The sequence below is a fragment of the Rhodamnia argentea genome, chromosome 10 (genome assembly GCF_020921035.1).
Source record: "Rhodamnia argentea isolate NSW1041297 chromosome 10, ASM2092103v1, whole genome shotgun sequence".
Taxonomy (NCBI): domain Eukaryota; kingdom Viridiplantae; phylum Streptophyta; class Magnoliopsida; order Myrtales; family Myrtaceae; genus Rhodamnia; species Rhodamnia argentea.
This window is the reverse complement of record NC_063159.1, coordinates 10,547,397-10,574,261: the sequence shown is the minus strand read 5'-3', so window position 1 is coordinate 10,574,261 and position 26,865 is coordinate 10,547,397. Positions and strand designations below refer to the sequence as shown.

General features: G+C 42.6%; 4 protein-coding genes across 9 annotated transcripts; 1 reads left to right on the top strand and 3 right to left on the bottom strand.

The window, feature by feature from the left end:
- Nucleotides 1-2,861: 2,861 nt before the first annotated feature.
- Nucleotides 2,862-18,602, bottom strand: LOC115742596 (splicing factor-like protein 1). Of its 4 annotated transcripts, XR_007196798.1 has the most exons (3): nt 16,026-18,602; nt 12,591-15,176; nt 2,862-2,929 (listed from the first exon to the last, which is right to left on the bottom strand). XR_007196798.1 is itself a non-coding variant. In XM_030676981.1 (2 exons), the coding sequence occupies exon 1, from the start codon at nt 18,490-18,492 to the stop codon at nt 16,069-16,071; it is 2,424 nt and encodes an 807-aa protein (XP_030532841.1). In that variant the 5' UTR covers nt 18,493-18,602; the 3' UTR covers nt 12,504-15,176; nt 16,026-16,068. The 4 variants fall into 4 exon arrangements, 3 of the variants coding, with proteins under 3 accessions (XP_030532841.1, XP_030532839.1, XP_048127915.1); XM_030676981.1 differs by lacking the exon at nt 2,862-2,929 and having other exon boundaries at nt 12,504-15,176; XM_030676979.1 differs by lacking the exon at nt 2,862-2,929 and having other exon boundaries at nt 12,504-14,778.
- On the bottom strand, nt 3,032-5,329 carry LOC115742712 (60S ribosomal protein L15-2). Its single transcript, XM_030677154.2, has 4 exons — nt 5,193-5,329; nt 4,219-4,385; nt 3,691-3,888; nt 3,032-3,501 (listed from the first exon to the last, which is right to left on the bottom strand). The coding sequence occupies exons 1-4, from the start codon at nt 5,194-5,196 to the stop codon at nt 3,256-3,258; spliced, it is 615 nt and encodes a 204-aa protein (XP_030533014.1). The 5' UTR covers nt 5,197-5,329; the 3' UTR covers nt 3,032-3,255.
- Nucleotides 7,760-11,362, top strand: LOC115742770. 3 transcript variants are annotated; one of them, XM_030677263.2, is made up of 4 exons: nt 7,760-8,390; nt 9,580-9,817; nt 10,262-10,355; nt 10,493-10,923. In XM_030677263.2, exons 1-4 carry the CDS (start codon nt 7,960-7,962, stop codon nt 10,651-10,653), a joined length of 924 nt encoding a protein of 307 aa, XP_030533123.1. In that variant the 5' UTR covers nt 7,760-7,959; the 3' UTR covers nt 10,654-10,923. The 3 variants fall into 3 exon arrangements, with proteins under 3 accessions (XP_030533123.1, XP_030533122.1, XP_030533121.1); XM_030677262.2 differs by lacking the exon at nt 10,493-10,923 and adding an exon at nt 10,933-11,362 and having other exon boundaries at nt 7,761-8,390; XM_030677261.2 differs by lacking the exon at nt 10,493-10,923 and adding an exon at nt 10,930-11,362 and having other exon boundaries at nt 7,762-8,390.
- An 805-nt stretch (nt 18,603-19,407) lies between the features above and the next one.
- On the bottom strand, nt 19,408-23,443 carry LOC115742793 (protein DYAD). The gene is made up of 8 exons (XM_048271959.1): nt 23,339-23,443; nt 23,018-23,109; nt 22,185-22,909; nt 21,672-22,055; nt 20,838-20,955; nt 20,601-20,684; nt 19,646-20,425; nt 19,408-19,542 (listed from the first exon to the last, which is right to left on the bottom strand). The coding sequence occupies exons 1-8, from the start codon at nt 23,439-23,441 to the stop codon at nt 19,408-19,410; spliced, it is 2,421 nt and encodes an 806-aa protein (XP_048127916.1). The 5' UTR covers nt 23,442-23,443.
- Between the last annotated feature and the right edge of the window lie 3,422 nt (nt 23,444-26,865).

Genomic DNA, 26,865 nt, shown 5'->3' with positions numbered 1-26,865 from the left:
TAGAGCTCGCTCTCTTGTAGAACTATTTTTGACCTAGTAATCTATTTGGTAAATCTGATGAGCGATGGCATTCATGGAAACCGGCCGGAGAAAGAACTGAGAGGTTAGGAACTAATTATGGGAATATTCCCTTCCAGAAAAAAGGAGTCTTTTAACGAGGAAAAGGCAAATCATTCGTATGGAAAAATGTTGGGGAGTGGGAAAGAATGAAAAAACAAAACAAAACAAACACAAACACGTTTTTCCGATGAAATAATTGAAAAATTTTGGTTAGAATCTTCTACTAGATTTCCTCCGCAATGTATCGCAGCTGCTGAAAGGGAAAGCACATGAAATATCGAACGGTGTTGCACCGTCGGAATTCGATTTCCATGCGAGTGAACCAACCGAAGAGTCATTGTTAGTGGGATCTTCTTTTTTCCCTGATAGTTCCTTAACACCTCGCTTTTCCTTTTCATATGACTTGTTGCATCCTTGTCCGAAATGTGCCCACATCAGTACATGTCTCTATTGTGGCGAAACCCCAGACAGTGACAGAAAATAAGCAACGACTATCACGATGCGTGCCGAACAAAGCTAATCGCGAGCGTTGAAGATAATTAGAGATTTCTTTGGAGCGCTGTGGTGGCGAAAAGTTCAGACACGTCCTGGTACTTACACTTGATGCATCGCTTGGCCTAGCCTTTGTAGAGCAGGTGGACTGTGATTTCCTAGATCAATTTGAAGGTCTTGAGCACAGATAAAGTGAATCTGGCGAAAAGGGCTCTAATGGGCGAAGATACTCCTAGTCAATTGAAGCTCACACTACGCCTGTGGACATTGAATCATCCCATGCATGTTAGTGGGAACAAAAGGTAGAATGATGAAGGTTTGAAGTTGAGTCAAGCAAAGCACGTGAGACCCCCATTTCAAGTCAACAAAAATAGTAAAATCAACTTTTAAGACCCTCTAATTTCTAGCAATCTGTCGCCTTAATTCCTACTTAACGAATGATTTCAGCTCTTGCTTTCCCCCTTCTACGTCAACACGTAATTTGGAATCATGTTGCATCACGAGTCTCAAGTTCGTGGACCAACCGGAGAGTGAAAGTAACACCCCTCTTGGGAGAGATTCATCTTTGCTGCTTATAGATCGCGAGACACTGCAATTTTTAACTATGGCCAAAGGAAAATGACCTTCGCTTTATGGGGTTAAAGGGGGAAAAAAATTGAAAGCAGACAAATGACAAGCCGGCAGATACCATATCAAATTCGAGATCGTTCGCTCGGATGAATCGATTTTGTCTCCATGGTCTAACGGAAAAGTTAAGGGAGGTGAACGTTGATTTGATGAAGAGGCCCCCATGTATTATCATTACCGGTCATGAGCCATCATTTTTAGTGTGTCATCAGTTAAAGATGCTTTAACATGAAGTTATAAGAGAGCGTAGAGCAGCACTTCGGTTTTGTTTCTGAAAGAACGTGCGAGGAAATTATAATATGTGACCAATGATTTTAAGTCCTTCTAAAGGAAAGTAAAAGGAACAGATTTTTTGTTCTTTGGAACCTGCTCTGCTTGCTTTTATGGTGGTTCCATATGAAGCTCCTCTGGCTTTTTCCGAAGCTGATGGTAGAAACAATTCTTGCCCTAAAAAAATATTGGGTTTCAGCCTATGAGTCATCTTCTTGAAAAGAACATGCATAAGCAAAAACCCAAATTCCTGCCTGGTTTCTTTGCTCTTTCCTCAACATCACTCGCTAGTTTAAGCATAATAGGCTGATTCAACGTCTCGTCTTGCTCGTTCTTCTGTAACGTATCTCAAGTTGTTTTATTTCAGGCTTGGCAGGACTTTGATTTTCTCCTTCTTCTTTTTCTTGCGGAATGCACGATGTCAATATGAGATTTGCACGATAACTATGTAAATGATTACTTTCAGACCGTCCAAGAACAAAATATGTCGAGACAAATACCTATGCAGATTTTTACAAGAATAAGCATCTAACCGAGAAGCGCATGGAATTCCACATGGTAAAGCATAAGACGCCACATGAAATCCACTCAAGGATTTAGGAATCTCACCTTCTAAGCAAAACTCGAGATTTCATCATTTTGTGCTGGAAAGTGGGGAGTCGCTTCACGATCGATTTTCGCCTTGGCCAGGCTAGAAGCACGAAAACCCCTAGTCTCCTCTAAATCATGAGTTTCAGCTCCCTTTTTCCTACTTTCTTCACCAGAAGCTTTCAAAACTCATAATTACCGAGTGCTTCCCACTGTTTGAAATTTGTTTTCTATGGTGTCGTTAATGGAGGACAACTGATCACACACGTTACACCGTATCATCATTTTTTTTTGTCCTTGTGGCCCTGCCCTTTTCTCACCCACTCCTAACTGGGCTGCTATTCTCTAATTTCTCGATTTTTAATTTTAGTCTTGTCAAATTTTGGAAAATACGGGTATACAACTTCCATCCACTCTTTCAATTTACGGTATTATGAAAAGATTCAGGCCTCCTGTTGCAAGCAGATACTTTTAACATCTATCCATCTCGTGCAAAAATTGAAGAGCAAAAGTTCAAATCCCAGTTCGAGCCTTCATCTTTTTCCTCCCGCACGAACAAGGAATTAGAAGCTAAAACTAGATTAAAAGACAGTTTTTAGATTCCTCAAAAATGCAGGTGCACAAGAGATTGCTTGACAAACCATCCACTATTTTCATCAACTTAAAAACATTCTCATGTTTGGGCTAAAAGCTCATCATTAAATTAGCGCCCGGTACCTGCATAGAGATTTTTCCATACCATTCTCAAGTTGAGTCCTAAACAGAGCCTTGAAGACTTATATCTCACTAACCCATACGAAAAACAAGAGTAGAAAATGGGCTTGCGATCGATATTTTCTGTTTTGGTTTAATCTGGGTGTTTCGTGGTCACTAAGATTTCCACGGTGATTTACTTTCGGAGGGAAAGAGTAAAGACGCCAACTTATACCCACCTGAATTACATTGGCCAGCACAGATTCCAGAACCAGACCGCAGAGTGATAAACAAAACTTTGAAGGAAACAAAATGGTAATAAACCACAAAATCTTTCACCAAGAACTCAACCAGCTAAAGGACATAAAGCCATTAACACAGCAGATAGAGCTCAGAAGCAAAAACTCCAATGGTCTGAATGTCAATCAAACTCCTCTGGTGTCTAACACAGTATAGAACCAATACAGCTGAAAACCAAGGATAAAAGTAAATAAGAGTAAGACGTCACAAACATGCTCATGAAGATCAGCGGTAACGACGCAGAGAGAGGGTATTGTTCCTCTTCCAAGTGGCCCTTCTGGAAGGTCGTGCTTTGTGATGCGTGTGCCCCTTTCCACGCAGGCCTCTGTACTTCTTCCCAGCAGAAGTGAGTCCACGAAGCTCCCTGTGCTTGTGCACAGGGTTGCAAATCCAATTGATTCTTGGATCCTTGCGAATGGTCTTGTGTGCAGCATCAACCAAGATAACCTCAAAATATTTGTAAGTAGAATCCTGCATAAAGTAAACCCATAAAAATGGAATTCCAGAATCTACTAGCCTCGGAATATGAAAGGGCTTAACCAAGAAAAACTATGCAATGTAAAATCAAGAGCCAAAATAATATCACTCATACTTTCCCATGAGAAAACAATATACCAGGAGTAAACATCCTTGAACAAAAGCTTCATAATGAGTTCCTACCTCATTAAGCCAGTAGGAATTGAGGACCTTGAGACCACCCAATTTCCTCCCAGCACGCTCCTCTGCAACGGAACGCTTGCTGCGCTGGAATTTCAGCTGCGTGACACCTTGGTTTGTGGGTTTACCATACACAATACCTTTAGGAACAGGCCTTTTTCTCCCACCACGCCTTACACGTACTCGATAGACCACATAGCCCTGGAAAAGCAGTTCGATGATCTCTAAAGTAGCAGAGAGAGTAAAACAGTCCAGTTTTTTTTTTCCCCCTATTTCAGCATTTATTACAGGGCACAAGCACTAGAAGAGAAGTGAGAGAGACAAAGTAACGGGGAGATGCGGGCACAACCGTGAGCATGAATCGAAAGGACCACGCTACCATTTGAATCACAACATGTCTGGGATTAATTTGAATAAAAAAATTATGATTTCTAGAAGCACCTCCTGTGGGCATGGCATAAGATGCAACACCAGGTAGGAAAACCATCAGGCATAATACGAAAAAGGACATCCAGAGGCAAAATTAAAAACCTGTTTCGCCTTGTAACCCAGGCGACGGGCCTTATCCGGGCGAGTGGGGTGAGTGACACGCACAATGGAAGGGTGCTGGCGGTACTCCCAACACCTCACCCTCTGCAGAAACCTCATGACGTCTGATTGCTTCTTCCTCCACAACTCCGACACGTACTTATAAGCCCCTAACATTCAAACTTCATAAATTAGAATGCCACAATCGTAACAAGAACAATAACATCAAGCTACTGACTGGAAACGCTACATAATCATATTTCTACAGCATAAGATAGCTTTCAAATTAACTAGGCGTCTCAGACCTACCATAAAATGACATCTAAGTAGTGACAGAAGTTATCAGAAAATAAATAATCCAATGAGAAACGCAACATCGAATACTACTTCCCAGCAGATGGATCCACGTGACTTGTTTTCCTTTCCAAATGCTTAAGTTCAAAGGCAAATTCAAAACTCCAATCAGTTTTACTAACGTCATCAAATGCAGCATCCTGCTCAAAGAAGCTCCAGCGAACGGACACTCGAGAAGAACATGAAAGATTTAGGGCAATTTCATATTTCCTTTCCTATTCCAGAATTTTTTTGACCATTAGAATTCCCCAAACAACTTACGAAATTGTGCCTGGGTATGTCAATGCAAACCCAACTAGCTAGCAGCGTTTTCTCTGTTATCAGATACTGTTCTAAAAGGCATTTCTTTCCCGCCACTTGTTGCAGACTCGTGAATCCCCATCATCTAAAACAACCAACAGTCCGTACAACCTCACACCAAGCTCATGATGGAGATCAAACAAAGCATCTTGAATTCTTCGCATCTCGCGTTCAATCAGAATCAATCGTTATGGCTATTTGCATCAACTAGACATAACTGGAAGCATTGAACGTGTCATTTTGGCGCATCTGAAAGCTAAGCTAAACAAGGCCGACACTTGTAAAGATCTTTAGAGAGAGAGGGAGTCGAGAGGACTACATACCCATCGCAGCTCGTCTTCTTCGGGTAAACTCGCCGAGCGTGAGAGGAGGTCGGCACTCAGCAGAAGAGTGATGGGCGATATGATTAGGGTTTTAGCGAGAAAAGAAGAGGCGTGCAATTGACGAAATGACTAAAATGCCCCCTCGGGTGATGGGCTCGACCTCGTATGCCCGTGTTGCAATAAGGCCCAGTGATAAATGGGCCCGACTGATCCTTGGGCTTTTCCGGGTCATCAGCTTATCCATCAGATTGGGTCACGTGAATCGAGCCCGCGTAAACAAAATGAAGCCCATACCAACTCGTTTCGATCCAGAGCGATGCACGAGTTTTGCTAATCAACACGATGACCCTTTTCAAAAGAGAAAAATTAAAATCGTTACCCAACCTTTTGACTCCACTAATGAATGTAACACGCTCTATCCTTAAGGTTTTTTCTTTTTTCAATGAAAGAACTATGAGGGAAATGAGTATAATTCAATGGATGCGATTGCAACTATACTTTCCTCTCTCTCTTTTTTTTCTCTCTCCGAGCATAACTAATTGGTACCAATTCGCGCATCAGAATCACATACTCACATTGAATACAAGACACCGCATCCTTCCATGACCGGGTGATATGAATCGTGCCAAATTAAATTCGCCTCCTCGAATTTCGGTCGAAAGCAATTCATAGACATCGAGATCATAATCATTTCGCTGTGCATGTACCCAATTACATCGAGTAAAAATCAAAACCTAACAGTAAAATCTTCTTTTAAGTTGAGATACCTACCAATCTACCACTCCGACAATCCGTCCCGTCGCGTTGTCAAGAATCACTAGCTCTAGGTCCCCACTGAATCGGCAGGAACTTGCTCAATTGGACACGTGGGGGATGTACTCTTGTGGATTAGACCGGACGGGAATCGACCGAAGCATTGTCTCGTCACGAACCAACCAAGTCCCAATCTTTTCTGGTTGAGATGGAAAGACAACAAAGACACATAATTACGAAGACGACATGAGGAGTTGAGCGGAACAACCAACGCAAATCGTAATCAATCACCTTTTGCTCGACCCAAATGTGACGATTCCTCGTAATTGATTGAGGATGAGGACGTGAATCTGACCGGGATTACCTGATTACAAAGTCGTATGCAGTAGGTTGTCGAATTCATGTCATGCCGCTTTTCCGTCGCTTTAGCTTTGTGCTTTCGGATGTCATTTCTTCTGCCCACTAAATTAGTTTAATGGGATGCCAACTTTCTTGCTTGTGGGAAAAAAACAACCTTGGATTCCATCATGTTGTTTTCGCACCCTTCCTATTCTTTGCATTTGCACACGTTGTGGCTCCAACATTCATCTCCCTATCAAATTGCAGTCTCCAACAAGCAAACTCTTTCTTCTTTTCACTCTCTTGAAACGATTTGAAAATCGACAAGTAGAGAGCGTTTCTTCTTGACATTTAACGGATTCGGAAGACGAGTTTGTATTTCTTCATGTTGTTATGACATATTCTAATTCGTGCTTATAATAGAACCGAGGTCAATGGAAGTAAATTTTAGATTAGATGAAGAAAAAAGCTCACGGTGCATTAGATGTTATTTGGAAATTCACTAAACACCACCTGAGATTGACAAACATTCTTATATTCGTTATGTTATGTATGTTGAATAGCACTTGATGCATTAGAAAATGATGATTTACATCGAACAAAATAGTAATGCGGTAATCATTGTATAATAATCTCATTATCATTGTCATAAGTTCACATGCACGTCTCGTGCGCGTGCACTCCACACACACACATATAAAGATGGATAGTTAGTTATTCGATTTTAATTATAGGTGGAGGCGAGCGCATATGCATATGTATATTTCTCTTTTCCCATTTTCTTTCATGGCAAACTGAGACATGGCAAGATTGTTTCACTCCTAAACCCCTAAACATGCTCGGTATCGTCCGATTTGAAGTGCCATCAACAAATATCCAAAAAGATGTATCTTGCCTTATCCATCCTAAATTATTGCCAAATTTGGCCCTGGCGAAGTTTGGTTAGTCAGTAATACCATTACTCTGGACACTCCGAGAATTGGTTTCGCAAGTTCAACCCCTTCGAATTCAAACTTTTTAGAAAGCCATGCATTTAATAGGTGCATTAACCCATCTCGTGGAGGGAAATTACAACATCCAGGCTCTAATATTCTTGATGTACCATGCATTAAAAGGCTTGAAAAAATCGAGGTAAGAATATATGATTTCACGTTATGATAAATAAGACGCGAAATGAATATTTAAGAAAATGAGATATCATGATATCAATTATAATCAATTAACGATACAACGCAACTAAGTGAGACATATGAACAGGTTTGACACGTTCGGAGAATCAATCGAAACATTTAGAATCTTCTAAACGTATCTCTAACAGGTTGGATTTTGTTTTTTACTTTGTTCTTTTACGGTCTTCTACGATGCTATTGCAAGGATTGAGAGACCTATCACAATAAGAATAAAATAGAGGGGCCAAATTGCAAAATCCCCCTATTTAGAAAATCGAGGATTAGAAGGGAGTAAAAAACGTTGCGTCCAATCTTCAACGCACATCCCGGCCTGGTCTCTGTCCGAGGCAAAAGTGTACAAGATTGGATTCTGGAGCCGGAGACTGCGACACCCGCCCCCCCAAGTAAAAGCCACAACCTTTGCCCTCTCTCCCTCTCGCCTGCCTCGCTCGAGCAACATTTCCCATCTTCGGAGAGGATAGCACAACACATCGCCAGCAGAGAGCATGAGAAGAGGTTCATTCGGTGGCATGGGAGGTGGGAGCAACAGCATGTTTAGGACTCTCGGTCGGTCGGTCATCCGAGCTGGCGGTGCCGGCGGCGGCGGGTTTCAAGAATCCTTCGCTGCTTCCTCTAATTCCTCTCCTACTTCTCCCAGAAGTGCCTCTGGCTCTGGCCACAAGCTCAGCTCTAGCCACCAGCTTTCTCTCTCCTCTGCTGCTTCGCCCTTCACTCCATGTAACACCGTCCCTGTATCTGCCGCTTCTGGCGTGGCGACGTGGCTACCATTTGCCCCTTCGTCCGAGGTCGATGATTACGAGTGGGTGTACGGTGACGGGAATGAAGACGAAAGGAGGAGCCTTCACTTCGATGATTTTGTTCTTGGGTCTGTTCCTTCCACCGACGAGGTTCACGGTGCCGTTTCTGCTATTCAACAGTATGTATTTCTCTAATTTCTTTTTCTGTTTTTTTGTTGAAGTTCTTGCGAAGTTTTTACCTTGGGTTTCAACATTATTTGTGTTTTTTAATCCTTTCTTGGGAAGTTGGAAAGGTTGAGGAGGAGGAGGTGACGCATTTTGAGTGTGTATTTGGGATTGTGAAACGTCTCTTTCGAATGGATTGGCGGGTCTGTTTCCATTTGTCGAAGTATGGATTTTGATGTATCGGGGGTGGCATAGAGATGGCCCACAAAAGTGGTTTAACGTGGGGTTTCATTGTTTCTTGTGGTTGTGGCTGATTAGGGGCCACCATACTGGTGATTGCAGTGATGTTGCCAAGCTATTACACGTGGCTTAGGCTATCCAAGAAGCAAAATTTCTCTCTCTAATAAGTAATTACTAATAGGTATGATTTGACAAGGTATAAGTTTCGGCCGTGATGGTATCTTGTTGAAAACTAATGGTTAACATGCACGTAGATGCATAATGGAGGAAATAGTTTCCGTGATCATATTTGAACTGCTGGCTCTATTGGAAGCGGCAGGTTTGATATCTACCTATTTTTACTGCCGTGGAATGGACTAATGGAGTTGCTTTCAACTCTTTTTGATGGTCCATCTTCTTGTTGCTTGTACCTTTTCGTTTTCATTGGAGTTTCCTTTGTTTCCTAATTCCTATAAGGCCATCATTTTATCAGCTAGTGACAAATATGCCTGAATTTGTAAGTAATTCGAGACAATCAGAATGGTTGGATGGACCGCGTAACTAATGACATAGTACTCTGTGAGTACTCAATGGTTTCTCTCCTCGGGTAATAAGAAAGGGAAGCGAGAGTAAATGTGTCGGCATAGATGGTTCATTTAAGCAGAAACTATGGACAAAGCAGATTTTTTTTTGAGCTGGACATTTTAGGCAGCTCTATGTACTTGATTTTGCAGCCAGAATGGCATATTCCAATAATGATGGCATGGACCTTTTATATGCCTTTGCTAGTTCCCGGCAACATATATTAGAACTTATACCTCCTCGTCCTTCAACGGCGGTGGAAGTATCGGCTGTGTCTCTCCTTCCTCTTAACATCTTCTGCATTAATTTTATTCGAGTCCCAACATGCTTTTCGTCACTTTCTGACTGTTTTGGTCGTGTATCTTAACTTATAAGGCCTTGGCTGAATTATTTGCTCTGCAGGGTTTTTGATTCTGGGCCATACTCTCAGTATGTCCGGGACAGATTCAGTCCATATGTGGACAAGGATTTAACAGATCAGGTGAAAAACGCCTCTAATTTGCTGCCTCGAGTTTCTTCTTCTGGATCAGAGATGGATTGGATAGAGCCTGCTGTTCATCTTTGTAACTCTGGAGCATTGCAACCTTATGAACGAGTATGCGACGCTTTCCACTTGCTGCAGAGGGACCCATCTGTTCAGGTAGGTTATTTTTTTAGTTATATGCAAAGGATTCATGTATCTATTTACTGGATTTATCTGTGCAGACGTATAATAAATATGTGATTGCAGAAGATGATTTGAAGCGCTGTTGTTGAAGAATGGTGAATATTAAAATGTGTTGACAGTCTCTCAGAACCCAGCCCTTCTCTCTCTCTCTCTCTCTTTTTTTTCCCTGTTTTTGGAAGACATTTGGCAAGCAAGCATATTCTGATTTTTTTTTTTTTTTTTTTTGGTCCAATAGCATATTCTGATTTAGTTAGATATTGATGTTGCAATTTCTTGTCCTTCAATGACATTTAACATGCTTTTGAAAGTGTGTCAAAGAGTGCTCTGGCTTCGCCAAAGAAATAGCCTATATGTATCAGCATTCCACCCAAAACATGTTCATGCATTACTTGATATTCTTCCGATCCATTTTGGCAGAGGATGGTTATTTCACTGTCATCAGATAAAGCTGTCTGGGATGCTGTTTTGAATAATGAGGTAGTCAAGGAGCTCAGAGAATCATGCCAAGCAGGTTGGTATACTTTAAGCCAAATCCATTAGGTCTTTGCATTTTTCTTGTCTTATTTTGCTTGGTACATTTGCGATTCTGTTTGTTCAGCTGAATCTCTTCACTCCTGAAAAAGAATGCATCATCTCATTAAAGTTCAGGTTGTTTACCAATAAAGCAGAGAAGCATGACTTTTTGGTCCATAATAATTTTGGCGTATCTTCGTCGGTTGATTCTGACAAAGGTGCTAGTGTGGGCAGGTCCGCAATTTCTGAACTTATTTCCCTGTCATCATTTTGCCATATCCCGGTTACTTGTCTGAGATGTAAAACAAATAAATCCAGGGGCTTGAACTTCTCATCCGAGCTTTGGTGTTAGAGTTGAAATCGAAATTTGGTTTTTTGGCCGTATTTGATCTCAGCTATTATTACAGTACGTCAAATGTGCTCTTCACACATATCACTCAAAGTGCTGAACTTGTAGACAAAAAAGAAATGCACCGTCACTTCATATAAGCTTGACAGAACTTGGAGTGGCTTGCTTGGTGATAAGTACAGATTTTTAGCCTACTCACTTTAGATTTCATGGTTGCACGCAGCGGAAATTACTAGTATTCCAGATATAAGTTCGGATGAGAGCTCCATTGATTCCAATGGAGTGGTCAATGTGGTAAGGTGGATGTTTGACAACACTGTCGCAAAAGTCACGGAACTGGTCGAGAAGATCACAAAGCTAGTTGGTGACTTGTTCCAGATGCCTCCAAATGAGGAGGCCGCCTCATCAGGACATGCTGACCCCTTTGAGGAAAAGTTGAGAATGTCGTTTCTGCTATCCGTCGTGGTCCTCCTGGTCATAGCTGTGACTCGAGCTCACAACGCTTGATCCAACCATCATTTGTCGACATGACTTTTGTAAATCAATAGTGATTCCTCGTTTTCTTTCTGTAAATTGTGACAAATGCGCGATTTAAGTTTTTTGTGGTCAGTCAAAACTACTGTTGTTTCATATGTCAATAAATAATGGTGTTTGCTAACTTTTTTTTATGTTCTGTATCTAATTAGCGACGAGGTTAAATATGGTTCATTGCCCCTTTTTCTTTTGCTTGTAACATTATCGTTCTTGGTTACCCGGGTATGAAAATCGATCCATGGCGGCTTTATCCATTTGGTTAAGAAGGAAGAGAGAGAGAGAGAACAAGGGCTATGTTTTTAACTTCGTCAATTCATGAACATTTTCCGTTCGGTTCAGCTGTTTATTTTATGGAAGAATATTAGCGAAAACTTTGATTGAGTTCATTAGAGACATTACCTGGTCAATCAATGCCATCATATACACATTACTAACTTTCCAATAGATTTACCTACCTACTCTGCCATCCAAAGAAATGTTGGCAACTTTCTGAAGAGATTGGTTAAAACTTAAAACATCCGATTAGTGAATTTAATGTCTTTCCATGAGTGCAAAATTATAATTTGCTGGTAGAATGAGCCCGACACATTCTAGGTCAAGTTAGTAGACATTCCTTAGCAGTGATCAGATCTTGATGAGTCGGTGACAAACAATCGATTCACCAATTTCGCTGCAAAGCACACTGAAGGGTATAAATGGATGGCAAGAGGGAGTTCACCCATGCACGATAGTTGAAGAAGCTTCTTATTGTAGTGGCGCCTCACATTGACGGATGGTGGCTATTTGCCCTCTTTGAAAACTGCCCAGCCCAAGCAAGCGGAGCAATGACGATTTCATGCACGAAAAGGAGGATCTCGCCAAGGGAATCAACAACCAATCTCTACCCTGAAGAAACAGTTAAAAGAGTAATTGCACAAGGGCAGCACATGCACACATTCGCATATTCTTTCCATTTTCTATAGTATCGACAGCAGCAACCTGTCCGCATGAGGCATATGATGTCTTTCTGACAGCTAAATTGCCATAACACAGAAAGGCCAGGACAGCCGGCTGCCCCTTACCGATACTATCCACACGGCGAAACACACTTGGAGTGTTTAGAGGAGGAACGAAGAAAGATGGATAAGATTAGAACAGTAAGTTCAGTAAAAAGGTAACTTGGAACTAAAAAGGTAACCAGGATGCACATGCACGCGTCCAATTGAATTGCAACAAGTACAAACACGATGAGAGTTACAGGACAAAAACAAAAACGCAGCTAGCCATATATGATGATACTGCATCAGGTTTTTCTTTTCTTCTTTTAAAGAAAAATACCGCACCAGATTAACACATAAAACCTAGGAGCACCTTAAAAGTATGTTAAACATGATATTGGCTCCATCAAAGAGAATTAAGTCGGTTGTATGTAACAAGAAAAGGGAACATCTACATAGCCCGAGCACCTAGTTACTCCTTTGATGAAGATCCATCAATATCAGCATAGACAAACTTGTAGAGCTCTTATTAGCACCATAGCCCTGATCAACTAATCAACAAGGTTAGGATGATAATGTCATGAAAGCCTTCAACCAAACATAGTAAATGATTAGGTAGCAGATCTCCCAGCTGCTATCGCATGTCATTCTACTATTCACCTAATTAGAAGAATCCTACAAAAAGAATTTGTTGGAACATTTGTTCAATTTGAATACCCACTGTAGGCGAGATGGACTGTAATTGTAACTCATTTTGGCAGCTTCATCCCTCAGTTTGCACATCAAATAAACAGCTAATGATGGTCCAATCACGGTGCTGTAAAAACCCATCAAACTCAAGAGTCTACAACTACAAATTAGCACAAGTGTAGTCCAAGTGAAATGACTATCATAATAATAGAACACAGTGGTATACCAATTAACCAGGCAGGCCATACGCGTGACCAGAACAAACCCTAGACAATATCCATAAAACAATGTTGTCATATCCCAACACAAGGAACCTGAGCAAAGATTACACCTCTAAATATACTCCACTCTAAAAAGGTGCCGACGTGGATTTAGATTAGACACAGAAGTTACACAAATAAGGATACTAAAGTGCCAGCATCAGAATTTGAGTAGACATGAGATAAGAAAACCCACAAGGAATCGCCCCCGTCTAAATAAACCAAGAGCATGAGACACTGAAACCTCAGTATCCTGCAGGGCGTTTATTTCTGTATTTGAGAAAGACCGAGAATCTACCTACTGCATACAGGTTTCCGGCTCATTTTACTAGACGAGAGATCAACTGCTAGTGCTTCCCTGCGATATCGACTCGATAAAAAAGATATTCTAACAGGTCCCACCATAATCAAATGAAACTACAGATAAAAACGAGCCAAATGAGACGATATGGCTACTGATTCCTGCCATATTAGATTTCTGATACTGTAAGAGAAATTGGAGGGAAAGGACACCCACAGACAATGACAGCCTCTAAGTTCAAGTCCAACAACTCGGTATTCCTTTACCAAACTAAATCACCCACCAGCACAATAAAGGGTATCCAAAACATGCATTACATTATCGACTACTTTCACAGATCACCAGATGACGAAACAATATAGGGAAATTAACCGATACAGATAAGAATAGAACTGCTATAGTTCAAGTACCTATAAAATGCCTTAAGCACCACTTTCCAGGCAAGAAAATTTGTAGCCAACCACTTCTTACCCAAAAGTGAGCAATTTTAATAGTTTTCAAATATTACTAACCACCCGGGAATGTAAATTTCACATCTTGGGGATAAAATCGCCATCCTGCAGTTCTATCAATTTAGTTCAAACAGACAGGATGGCATCTCCATTTGCATACTTTTCTGTATCTGCCACAATGGCCAGTCCTAAACAATGTAGCATCATTTATTCTAACGACTAACAATCCTTGCACAACCAAGAACTGCAAAAAGGGCTCCAAGGTCTTTTAAGAAAGAAGGGATGGATATTAAAAGGAAGTATGCCATCAATATGCTGCAAAAGACCATTGAGCAAAATGGAAAAAGATTAAGTAGAGAGAATACAAGGTTAAAAGCATGCTATTCTTCCACTAATCTCAATGTACCTCCAGATCCTCAGAGACGATCACCTTCTTGGAAGAAAACAGAAAGCAGGGCATTTTCAAAAACATGGTGACAATTTTCTGATACTCACCCCACCGATGAATAACATTTCCACACCAAAGAAAAATATTAAGAAAAGCAATTGACTGGAGCAAAGTAAGCAAATCAAAGTACAGACTTTCATGACGTATCAGCAATGGATTATCCAAATAATTTTCGCTGGAGTTAGCAAAGGAAACCGTAGCAAAGATGCAAAGAACAAGCAGAACACTAGATCCAGGCATTAAGGTGAAGACGCTCAAAGATAGCTTCGGCATCTGTTGTAAACTGAATATTCCAATCTCTCTGCAAATGTCATAACAGTAGAGCAAGGTTAAAGATGTGAGTCTGAAACTTCCAACAAATGGCAAGAGGTAAGAAATCAGGTTCACATGAGCTCCAGGAAACATCAGTCCTGTCAATTTTAAACCATCACAAAGAAGATGGGTTAAAAAAAATAATCATAAGAGGCACATAAAATAAACAAGAAAATAACAACCGCAGCTTTGATCATGTCTCTTGGGGGGCAATATCTAATGGAAGCAGCTTCCTGGAAAGAATTTGCTAACTGCAGATAAATCGGTTCACCTAAAATGTGATTTTATTGCTGCATAAGGAGCCGTGTAAAATGACCAGCTGAAGAAAAGAAGCATAAGGAATCATGCAATAGCTAATACACAAGAAAGGCAAAAAAACTACTAAGTTTCTGGAGCTATAAATAACTATTGCCTTTCCCCCCAAGTAAGATGGGAATTCCAAACACAACCTCTTCAATCTTGGCAATAACAAACCATTCAACGATATGAAAAGGTTCTACAGAAGCAAGAATTTCAAGAACAAATTTAAGTACAGAAATCTGATGCCAACCTGTCGTTTACACCAAAAGATGTCAACATAGCACACTTTTGAAGTTTGATCATAGGAGAAAGGAAAAACAATAATCTTTTGCTTCACAATGTGTCTTTGGCTTCAAGTGGAAAATAAGAGAGGCAACTCATTATCAGTATGGCAGCAAGGCAGTACATCAAGTACAAAGTAGCGAGGGGCACATCCTTCATTGCATGCATCAAAACAAATAAAATGAATGAGTCAAAGGGAGGCAAGGATCAGGAAAGGGAATGGTTTATCCAAGTGGGTCTTGGTGGCAGGACATTGGAAAGAATTGACTTTTGCCATGGACAAAATACAGTATCTTGTTCTAGTTTGATTAAACTAAGATGACAATAAACAATAAATAACAGAAAATCGGTAATGTGCAAACATCTATGAATTAATACAGAAAAAGAAGAAGGGTCAGGGCAAATTCCTATAAAATCTGAAATGGCATGACCCTCCATGCCTGAGCTTCAGCAATAATTGATGGTGAGGTATGACATTATCACAGAGCAACAGCACATTCATAAACGCCAAAAGGAGAAGGCCATCAATTATAAGGAATACAAAGTTAACTTACATATTTTTTCTAAAGAAATGGGTTAAAGCACGAGTGATGGACTTGTACAAATGTCAATGGTAACCGCCACATTAATTAGTATGTCAAAAAGGTATAACTTTTTAGTTCTCAGTATGTATAGCATTTTCAAAATAAAACCTATCAGTCAGATGGATAAACTGTACATAGAATACTGGGAGAATCAGGCAATTGGATGTTAAACCCCATACCTCTGGACCATGAACAAGTGCCAATCAAGCGGCAGGACCTGAGTCACTTCATCTCAGCCATAAATTTCTCATATTCTGCATTTGCGCATTGAGGTGTCTGATCTGTGGAAGAAGCAGGAGGCGGCGGCATAGGAGGATTTCCAGCCCATGAAACATTTCCCATGCTCTGAGAACGGTCCGTGATTGAAGTGGGTGCCGGAGCTGGTGGAGGAACCGCACTGTAGTATGGTGCATAGTTTAAGGAAGATACCGGAACAGGTGGAACAGCTGTTGGGATGGCAGGAATAGTGCTTCCATACACACTAGTAGGGGCAGATGGTGCGGAGCTAGTGCTTTCAGATTGAACTCCAGGTGGATAGTATTGTGTTGCACTCGAAGGTGTAGCCTGAGATGGAGTGCCGGGAGGAAGTGGCTGCACCGATGGAGGAGGGGGTGGATATGGCATGCCATAAGGAGGCATAGTTTGGCCTGGGAAAGGAACAGCAGAGATGTATGGAGATGCGTAACCATATGGAGGAGTAGGTACAGGTGTAACCCATGGAACTGGAGTAGCCGTGTAGCTTGCAGGGGGAGTAGCTGTAAGGGAACAACCTGTGGTAAATTGCTGAGATGGATAAGCACCAGTAGGCTGACTTGTAGCAGGAGTGGGCACTATTGAAGCCGAAGGAGGAGAAGGTACAGAAGGCTGCGGGGGTTTTCCAGCCACTCTTACGGCAATAGTTCTCCCATCAAGAATATGGCCGTTCATGGCTTGAATAGCAGCATTCGCCATTTGGACATCTGCATACTTAACGAAACCATATCCTTTGCTCAGTTCAGTGATCCGGTCCTTGATGACCTTAGCCGTAACGATTTTGCCAAATTGTGAGAACAACTGGATCAACGCATCGTCATCAAGGGTAGGTGGCAAATACCCTATATATAAGTTTGTACCATCATACTCTTTGGATGTCTTCAGCACATTTGACCCTAAACCCGGATGTGATCCGGTCCCATTCCCAGTACCACTGGTGTTTTTAAGCCAAGGAGGATTGCTTACAGCACTGCCAGGACCAAGAAGTGCCAGAGTGCGGTTTTGCTTGGTGGCTGACTCAGGAATTGTCCCTCCTAACTCAGCTAAGAAATTTTGATACTCGTCATCCATTATCTTTCCGGTTGTGCCCTTCACGGGACAATCTATCGTAGGGTGCCCCCCGTCACCGCAAATCTTACAGAGTACATCACTTTTAAATGTAGATGTACGTGAAGGACATGCATATTGCCGATGACCAGGTTCACCACAAAGCCGACAATACTCCTCATCTTTTATGGTCCCATTCAAGGCGGCAAGTTCTCTGAGCTGCTGTCTCTTGTGCTCATTCAATACCTCATCCACTGGCTGCAATAGCTTCTCCACCATACCAGCAGCTGCATCGAGAGCTTCCTGTGTCTCGGCTTCCACCAAAACATGTAAATCCTCATTTTCAGATGGGTCAGGCTTCAAATCCCTTTTCTGCTGCAGCCTACCCTCTTTGACGGAACCTTTACCACGAATAACAATTTTGGCACCTGTTTCCTGTTGCATTCTCTTCTGAGTATTTCCTCTCGGACCAATAATGAGTCCGATGAAATTATAGCCAGGATACTCTTTCATCGGTATATAGAGTTTCTTTTGCAACTTGGGCGGCCTATAATCTGCAGGTGGTTTAAATGCAGGATTCCGCTTAATAATCTGTGAAATAATCTCCTGCCTTTCCTTGTTCAATCGCTCACGCGCTCGAAACTCTCTCGTGTTTATCCTGATTCCCATGTTATCATATACAGGCTCAGGTGAAGGAGAACGAGCTCCCTCGGGCTTATCATCTAATGGCTGACCGGACTGAAGCATTCGACTTATTTCCAAAAGTCTAGCGTTCAGGGCCTGAATTTCGGGATCAAATTCAATACCTCCAGTCAATTCTTTCATGAAGTCAGGCAGCTGAAAGGCAGGCTTCGGCTCGTCATCGGCCCACCGTGACTTCCTCTTCCTCGTGCCGCTTCCCGAGTCATTTCCCTCGGCACTCTGGCCGTTGGGATCGTACGACGGAGGGTCCCATCGGCTGCGCCGGCACCTCCTGCTGGTAGTCTCCTCCTCCCCGCCAGAGCAATCCCTGTCGGTGCCGCTGTCAGCATTAGTCAAAGCTCCGCTCTGAGAGAGGATAGCCCTCTGTGACTCTGGCTTCCGCGCGGAATCGAAGCCGGTCGGAGGATTCTCCGCAGTGCACGAGGAACCATTTCCATAGACGCTCCGAGGGTGTTGGTGATTAGAACATAGGGCTTTGACAGGGTTTTGAGCTTCAGATGATCGCAAAGGGAAGTTGTGGTGGTAATCGGAGGGCTGAGGATCCGGAGGAGGTGGAGGAAGGTAGTGGTAGGAATCTAGGGTCTGCGGTGGAGTAAAGGAGGGATGTTGGGGATCCACGGCATAGTATGATTGCAAAGACTCCATGTGCGAGGAAAGATTCGGGAAGCTAGGGCTTGGGGGAGTATGGAGAATATGAGACGAAGAAGGTGGCTTGATGGAGATTCTGGACAGGAATGTCCGATATCGATCAGGGCGCGCGATTCGACCGAAAAAAGAAAATTGAGGGCGCGCGAAAACCTGAAAATGCGTTCTGACCGAAAAAAAAAAAAACTGAAAATGCGTCGTTTTGTAGCTCTACGGGCCTTCATTTCTTTAAGATCTCACAAGAAGTCGTAATTAAGTTCCATTTATTTCGCACATGAATAAAAATTTATATCGCTTGAAATAATCAAAATAAAAAATATTTTTAATTAAAAATATTTTTTATTTATTCATTTTTACAAGTGATTTAAGAAATTTTTTTTTTGAATTTTTTTTTCAAATTATTGGCTTTGCCCTTAAATTCATTTACTCTCACCGACTCTAACACCTCAAAATTTTGGAACAAATGCAAATATCTTGAATGCATAATTTTCCCCACGTGATACAATTATGTTAAAAAAATAGGAAATTTAGATAGGTTTTAACCTAACTAGTATGTTAAATCCAATGTAATTAAAAGAAACCGAGTCATACTCTAAGACAATTGCAATCGCATGGAGATTACAGACGAATACATTAATCACAAACATATATATTCTCGAAAGAGTTGGTCCAGCATACTAAATTATCAAGAAAAGGTAACGGAGAATAAAGAGGACATGGACATCGGTTTTGCTGTGCGACATTGGCTAGCAAAGCATGGAGAGTTGGTTGTCGTCTCGTATAATAATAACAGTAGTTCGTCTATCCGGACGGACACCGCCAACAAGTTCTCAAACACAAAACTTTCAGCCAGATGAATTAGAAGTGGTAAAAGATAGACCAAAAATATGATCATATACTAAGCGAAGAGAGTGATTATGGTCGATCCCATGGCGTCGCTCCGAGGTAGTCAATGGGATTGGAACTCATGATCACTCTCCTTGCATCGTCGATCCTCCGATAGGGGTTCATCTCCAATGCTCCTGCCGGTCCCTTCGACGGCACTGGAAGCTGCACAGGACAGAACAAAAGGCATAAGAATGTTCTAAAGGTATATTTTTTTCAATTGGAAAAAGGAAGGGCCAAATGGTGGAGAAGGATATGACATACATACAGCAGGAATAGGAGCATTGTCGGAAGGATTCAGCGCCGAACTGTGTTGTCTTCTTTTATACGTGAGGGCAGCCAATGAATTTGACGGAATGCTGTTGCTATTGTCGTTAGAGATTCCGCTGCATAATCCGCTATAGTCACCGATGTTCTGGTTGGTGGGGACTTCGTTGAGGTTAAGGAGAGATCTCGGAGAGGTCATTGGAACCGGCCGGGGATGAGTTGGTGGAGTAGTAGTGGTGGGCAGAATAGTGAGGTTAACCGGGCGTTTCTCAGCTAGTGGCTTGACCGGCGAAGTAGGCTGAAGTGGAGGTGAGGTGGTTGAGGAGGAGACTGACGGGGGAGTGGGGGCCACAAGGAGGTCGTGGAGGCGGAGCACCAGCTCAGACGGTGGGGAGGTGGTGGTGGTGGTGGTGGTGGTGATGCTGGGCCAGAGGAATGTGCCCTGAGGCTTGCAGATCCTGAACCCACTCTTTAGCCTCTCTATCTTGGCTGTTTTGTCCTCCGTCCCTGTTGTTATGGTCGCTGTTGCTGTGTCTCGGTAGTGCAATTTGTCTTCTTCCTCCTCTGGTCCTTTTTCTGATTCATCTGTCATTGCTGCATCTGCTAGTTTCTTCTTCCTTTCTTCTGCCCCTACCCGTGATTCGATTTCGGATGATCCTCTGGTTCTTGGATTCATTATCGATGATGGCATTGTTGTTCCTTCCGATTCTTGTGAGGCTCTTGATTCTGCAGCTGTTTTCAATTTCACCGTGTCCATCGCCTCCTGCTGCTTCATCCATTGCTTCTCGCAGATATTGACATAAAGAGATGCCAGAAATGTTAGAACTCAGATCATCAAATGCTGGTGGATAAACTTCATTCTTATATGTTATAGTTCTCAGTTATTGTACTGCTCAATTCTTGCTTGTGCCATTTACCAATATGAAAACTGGCATGGATATTCATTCTTAAGGTACCTCCACTGCACAAACAAGTTGCGAGACCTCCCGGAGCTGGTCCTCCATTGTGGCCTTCCTTTTCTTCAATTCAACATACATTTCCTGTTGACCAAATTAGAAGTTGAGTTCCGTCCCCCCCAAAAACAAAGGGAAAATTAATAGTTGAGTTAAAGACTACAAACAGTGGTAAAACCAATTAAAACGTGGATCTAAAAGCTGTCACTTGAGAAAACAGAAAGCAAAAACAACAGTCACCTTCACTGGAACTAAAGGGCTATCATGGTCCAAGTTCAAACAAGACATGCAAGATGTTGGCGTGGTCTCCACAGCGAGATCTTCCTCTTGCCTTTGGGACACCAACTCTTGCACATCTCTGCTCATCATTCATCCAAAAAAGGAGATATCAAATCCTCTGTGCAGCAGGATAAAGCTAATTCCAGCAGAGAGACAGGCCGATTCCAATTTCTTTTTGCCCGAAAGACTAAAGTTGCCTTACTTTGTCTGAACCCCGTACATTAAGGAGCTAGTTAAACCACTATAATGCACATTGTTGTACCATCGAAGGATAGATTTTCCCATGTAGTTGAGGAAGAAAAAATTTCGGAGAACAATCCGAAGTGAATACGTACATAAATAGTATGAATGGGAAAGAATAATATATTAACAAGTGGTAGCCATAGAGGCTAGATTAATTAACACATCTATGCAATAATTCAAGACAACTGCAATTCCACATGCTCGTTTATCACTTCATCATTAATATTCACAGAGATTATAAAACATTTGGTAATTGGTAAATGTGGCTAAAATTTTTTCTCAGATTCTGTCACTCCAATCGGGGAGGAGTCTCTATTTCCATCATCAGAGATACAGAAGAAGAAGATATGCTGCGGATAACCTATGTATGAGCTATCGATCTGATGAACAGGAATTCTCGAACGACAACAACAATCATTTAACCGAGCTAATCCATGCTAACAAAAAACCAAAAAGAGCATAGCATATTATTAAGAGAAAAATGAAAGGAAAATAAAAAAATTTAGCAACTTTCTTCAAGCAACAAGAAAAGACAAAAATGTTTGTAGATACCTCTTCAAATTGGCTATCTCTTCTTTTAGCTGATTGATCTCCCGGGCACAGGTCGGGTCCTGGGTGGGACTATCCCCGGGTTTCCACCCGGGAGGCGGAGTCCAGTATGGATCCTCCACGCCCTCTGCCTTCCTCACATCCACCAGGTCCGCGCTCTCCAGCCAGTACTCCATCGCGCCCTCCGCGTTGTGCCTCCTCCGGAACCTCTCCGCCCCGCCCGGTGCCAACTTCCCTGCCATGTGCTTCAGCAGGTGATCCAACAGACCCGTGTCTCCTATGAGCTTTCGCGCCTCTGATCTCAGAGCTGGCCTCAGGATCGGATTCCCGAATACTGCCTGCTTCTCCTTCAGTATCTTCAGCATGTTTTGCTCCGCCAACTTATACCTGGATCGTAAAATGAAGAACATTCGTATAAGTGCATTCTTTGGATGTGCATATAACAAGATGGCTTTAATTACAGGTCGAATTGATGGTTTCTCATTAATGGGCAAAGGATATAGAGTTTATTCTCACCTCTCTGCAGACCACCTATCTATAGAGCCTTTGATCACCTTTCGCTCGCCGTGTGAATGAACCTTCACGAATTGCGATTTTTGGTCGCGCTTAGCTCTTTTGCTCGCCCGTGTCCTTTTCTGTCCTTTGCACTTTCTCTTCCGGGTCGTCCTAGTGACGATCTCTGTTGAAGGTTCCGTTTCTTCTTCATCTCCGTCCTCATTTGCCTCATCCTCCACTTTTTCATCCTTTTTTTCTTTCACTTCTGGACCCTTCTCAACCTCTATCTCCCGATCTTCAGTCGTTTCTTCATCATCCAAATAGCTGTCCTTCTCTTTTTCAGTTTGCCGATGCTCGACGCTCTGCGACAGAAGTTTTAGGTTGTCATCGTTATCGGCGTGCCTACTGAGGAATCTGACTTGCCGGCGCTTCCCCCACCGGACCATCCCATTGCACTTAAGCTCAGACCAGCACGAGCCCTTGTTGGCGAGCCCAGTGCCCAACCCAGGAATGACAGGGGCAGGGCCCGACGCCCAGAAGCCCCACGAGCTTTTCCTCTCTGCCAACTCCTCCGCTGCGATCCTCCTCACGAGCAGTTCGCCGGCAATGTCTGACCCCAACACATATTTCTCGTCCAGCGCTGGCATTTTCTTTTTGTCGGTCTGGTGACCAGAGCTGAAGTGCTTTCTCAGAGAGCAAATGCTGGGGAATCTCAGCGATACGCTTAAGCAAGCCTTTTCACTCACCTGCAAAAAGTTTTACATACCACCGTTATCTAAGAGACAAATAAAAATCCCCCCCAAAAAAAAACCTGGGTGAAATATAACGTTAGAACAGTATCACTTGATTATCACCATGGCTACACAAACTAGCTTGAGCTGTTCTGGGTGCTTTGATGATAGCTTGTCATGATCAATTTCGTAGAAAAACCCGGCCGACACATCCGCTGCTGCATATGCAAACAAAAGAACAAGAAAAGTAGAGATGTGAGAGAGAGAGAGAGAGAGAGAGAGAGAGAGAGAGAGAATTTGAAAACTAGCTGGAACAACTTTGGGATACGTTGAAAGGGACACACAGAGGTAACAAAACGAGGACAAACGCATCAGAGAGGCCTGATGATCGATGGGGACGGAGGAGGAGGAGGAGGAGGAGGCGGGGGGTTGTCTGAGAAATACCTTGGGCACAGTGAGGCGTCACTGCAAATGGTACTACCTGTCTTCCCAAACATGGGGTCTGGGCGCCGCCTCGGCTGCATTGTCCTCCCCTGCTCAAGTACATCGTTTTCTGCAAAGAAAAACGCTCAGTGAGTCACAGTCCGCACAGAGTCTCCCCCTCTCTCTCCCTTCGATCGGCGAAGATCTTCACCCACTTGCAAATGGAAGAAAACCCCCGATTCAAAAGACGCTTAAACACCCGATTAAGCCTAAAGTCTCCAAGTGCGCGTGCGGGGAGCGACTCGGAGTCTGGGGAAGAAATAGACGCTGCTGCATGTAACGATGGCGATTATATATATATTTTCCCGCGATACGCGATGTCCATGCGGGTAACCATCATCATTAATGGCCTCGCCACTTTTTGGTCTCCCTTTCTCTTCTTTTTGGCCTCTGCATGCCCGCACGTCATTCGTGCCAACGCTGAATCGCTAACGCAGCATAGGGGGGGCACGGTTTGCTCACTCTCCGGGGGAGCGCGTGTTGGTTCGTTCTCAGTTTTCGCCCACACAAAGGCGCGTGGCTGTGGCCGATGCGAGGAGCGCGTGGTTGTTCGCTTTGGGACGCGAGAATAACAGAAAGAGGGAAAAAAAAAAAAGCAAAACGGTGTTGGACGAGGAGTAGCAGAATAGAGGCTAGGAGCTACATGGAAATACGGGGCTTTTCTTCTACATGATTGCGGCTTCGAGAGCATCAAAATGGATCATTGACAGGAAGAAAAAAAGGTTCATTTGGATCAGCGCTCAAAAGAAAGCAGAGAGATCGCATCGAAATGAGGAAAAGTAGGAAAAAAAAATGAATATGTTGAGGATGACAATGGCAAACTGAGCGAAAAGCTCGGAGATGGAACTGCGCACATTCAGTGGAACGAGGATTTCCGAAATCGGCAAGGGCTTCACAGAGCTTTGACTGGGGGGTCTTCTCAAGCAACAGGAATGGGGAGATCAGTAGCTTCTGTTGTATTGTAGCATGCACGCAGCCGAAAAAGGAGTAGGAGCAGACAAGTCTTCAAAATAAGATTAGAAGAGAGAAAAGAAGAAGTTGAAGAAGAAGAGTGTCTTTGTTAAAAGGCTGTGTATGGATACTGCTGTAACGGAGAAGACACTTCGCGAGAACCACAGAAACAGAGAAAAGCTCGTACCTTTGCTGAAATGGCCGAGTCTCAACTGGTCCTTCGAGCCAAAACTGAACTCTCGGATCCTGCAAAGGAGAGATGGAGCATTTGAGGTGATGGTTGATGGAAATGAATGGAAATCAGAATCAAAAGGTGAGAGAAGAAGAGGACGGACGGGACGAGAGAAAGTTGAATGACCCAACAAAAACCTCCAACGTTTTGGGGGGAGCCTGAGAAACGAAATCTCAGTGACGCTCTGAGGTTTGCGTGCGCAAATGGCGAGCGAGAGAGAGAGAGAGAAGAGAGAGAGAATTCAGTTATGCATGGGAAGTGAAATCAGCAAAAATGGAAGAATCGTTGTTGGAGGAGGGGGGGCGGATGTCATGATTGCGCAGAGACGAGAGGAGACGAGAGGGTGTTGCTCCTCACGTGCCTTCCGATTCTGTTTCCGGTCCCACAACAATAAAGCCCCGCCTTCGAAATGACGATCGTATCCCTGTTCTATTCCTTCTGGCCATTTTACGAGCACTTTCGTGCGATGAGCCTTCAAGCACACTGGCCAGTAGACGGGCGACACGTGTTCGAAGCTTATTTTCTTTTCCATTTTCTTTTTCTTCTTTTTTGGGACTAAGATTCGAAAAGTGGAAATGTTCTCGTGTGGGATGAGGTAGCCAAGTGACTGTATTATACGTCCTATGTTACGGAGCATCGCCATCTTCCGATTAAACCGCTAGCAAAGAATTTTCTCAACATACTTTTATGGCCTCCGTCCCACATGATTGTTCATGTTTATGGTGGATTGAGAAGATTCTAACTAAATTTGATTAAGGGATCTAATTCAAGATATCGCCACCCTAAAAGGAAACTTAACTTGATGATCATAGAATAATGCTAAAGCTAAATCGAACACTCTCAAATTGCAATGTAGTTACAAAAAAAGTCATAAACTTATTACAACTATGTCAATTTTGCTTATTCAATCCTAAAATTTTTACAATTGTGCTATTTCAGTCCATCCAACGAATTTTGACATGCCGGTCGGCAATCGAATATTTTAATATTTTTTTATAATATTTTAATATTTTTTTCTTTTATTTTTTCTGTTTCCTTTTTTTTCCCTCTCCCCTTCCCCTCCCTACCTCCAGCTAGTCAACGAGGTCCGCCTCGCTTGGCCATGGCGGGGGTCGACCTCCTTGTCGCTAGAGGAGGCAAAGACGGCGAGATTGAGCCCTACCATGGCAGTGCAAGGCTTGGCCTTGCCAGCCCCGATTTGGGCTTGCGAGGTCGAGCTCCGCCAAGACAGGGCGAGGCTCGACCTCGCCATCGCTACCTCGTCCTACGAAAGCGACGTCGACCCTTGCCGGGGCATGGCGACCGGCCGGAGGTAGGAAGGGGAGGGGGAAGAGAAAAAGAAAGAAAAAAGAAAAAAAAATGGTAACAAAATTATAGAATTCAAAAAAGTAATAAAATATTCGGTTGTTGGTCGGCGCCCACATCAATGCCGACAGACTAAAATTTGCCGGATGGACTAAAATGTCACAATTGCCAAAGGTATAGGACTGAATCGGCCAAAAAAAAAAAAAAGCTTAAGACCGAATTGACGTAATTACAATATGTGTAAGACTTTTTTGGTAATTTTCTTGTGCACTTGTGCTCCCGAGAGCTGAACCAGTTCTTGCATGGTTTAGTTGTCTAATTGAGTGACTTTTTATTGATACGGCTTGCAAGAGGGCAGTTGTCCCGTTGTTCTTCTAACTTGCAACTTCTATTGCAATCCAATATAGAATTGCGTTAAAACTCGTTCTCTTTGAAATCACTAAAATTATCAATTGTTCTACATGTCTTTTGCTTATACATGCTTTTAACAATTGCGTGGAGTTTTACTAATATGAGAGTTAACCTTTAAGTCAATCTCTAACGCAAGAAAAAAAAAACCTTTAAGTCAACTAATCTATTATTTAACGCTCAAGTCGGAAGAGAAAGAACTTCACTCATAACTCACGTGCTTGCCAAGGGATGCCTAACTTTTCCTTTGTGATTGCCACACGATGTTATGACCCGTATTCTTCTAACTAGTATTGATTTAGCGATTCATCGTCCTTGGACGTTTGTCATTTATTGAAAAATTTACAAATGGATAAAATTAACGTATCTTCAAACGTATTTATAAATGCATTAAACCGGTAGAATGAAGAATGGTTACGACGAAATACCTTGAAATATATTCCTATTATACTTTTCGGACATTTATAATCTCGTCAAGTACGATGCTTATTCGGCACAAAAAAAAAAAGTACGATGGTCAGAGCTCCTCTCCCCCTCTAAAAAATAGGAAACTAACGCACCTATGTTTTTTTTTTATTTTTAAATCCACCTA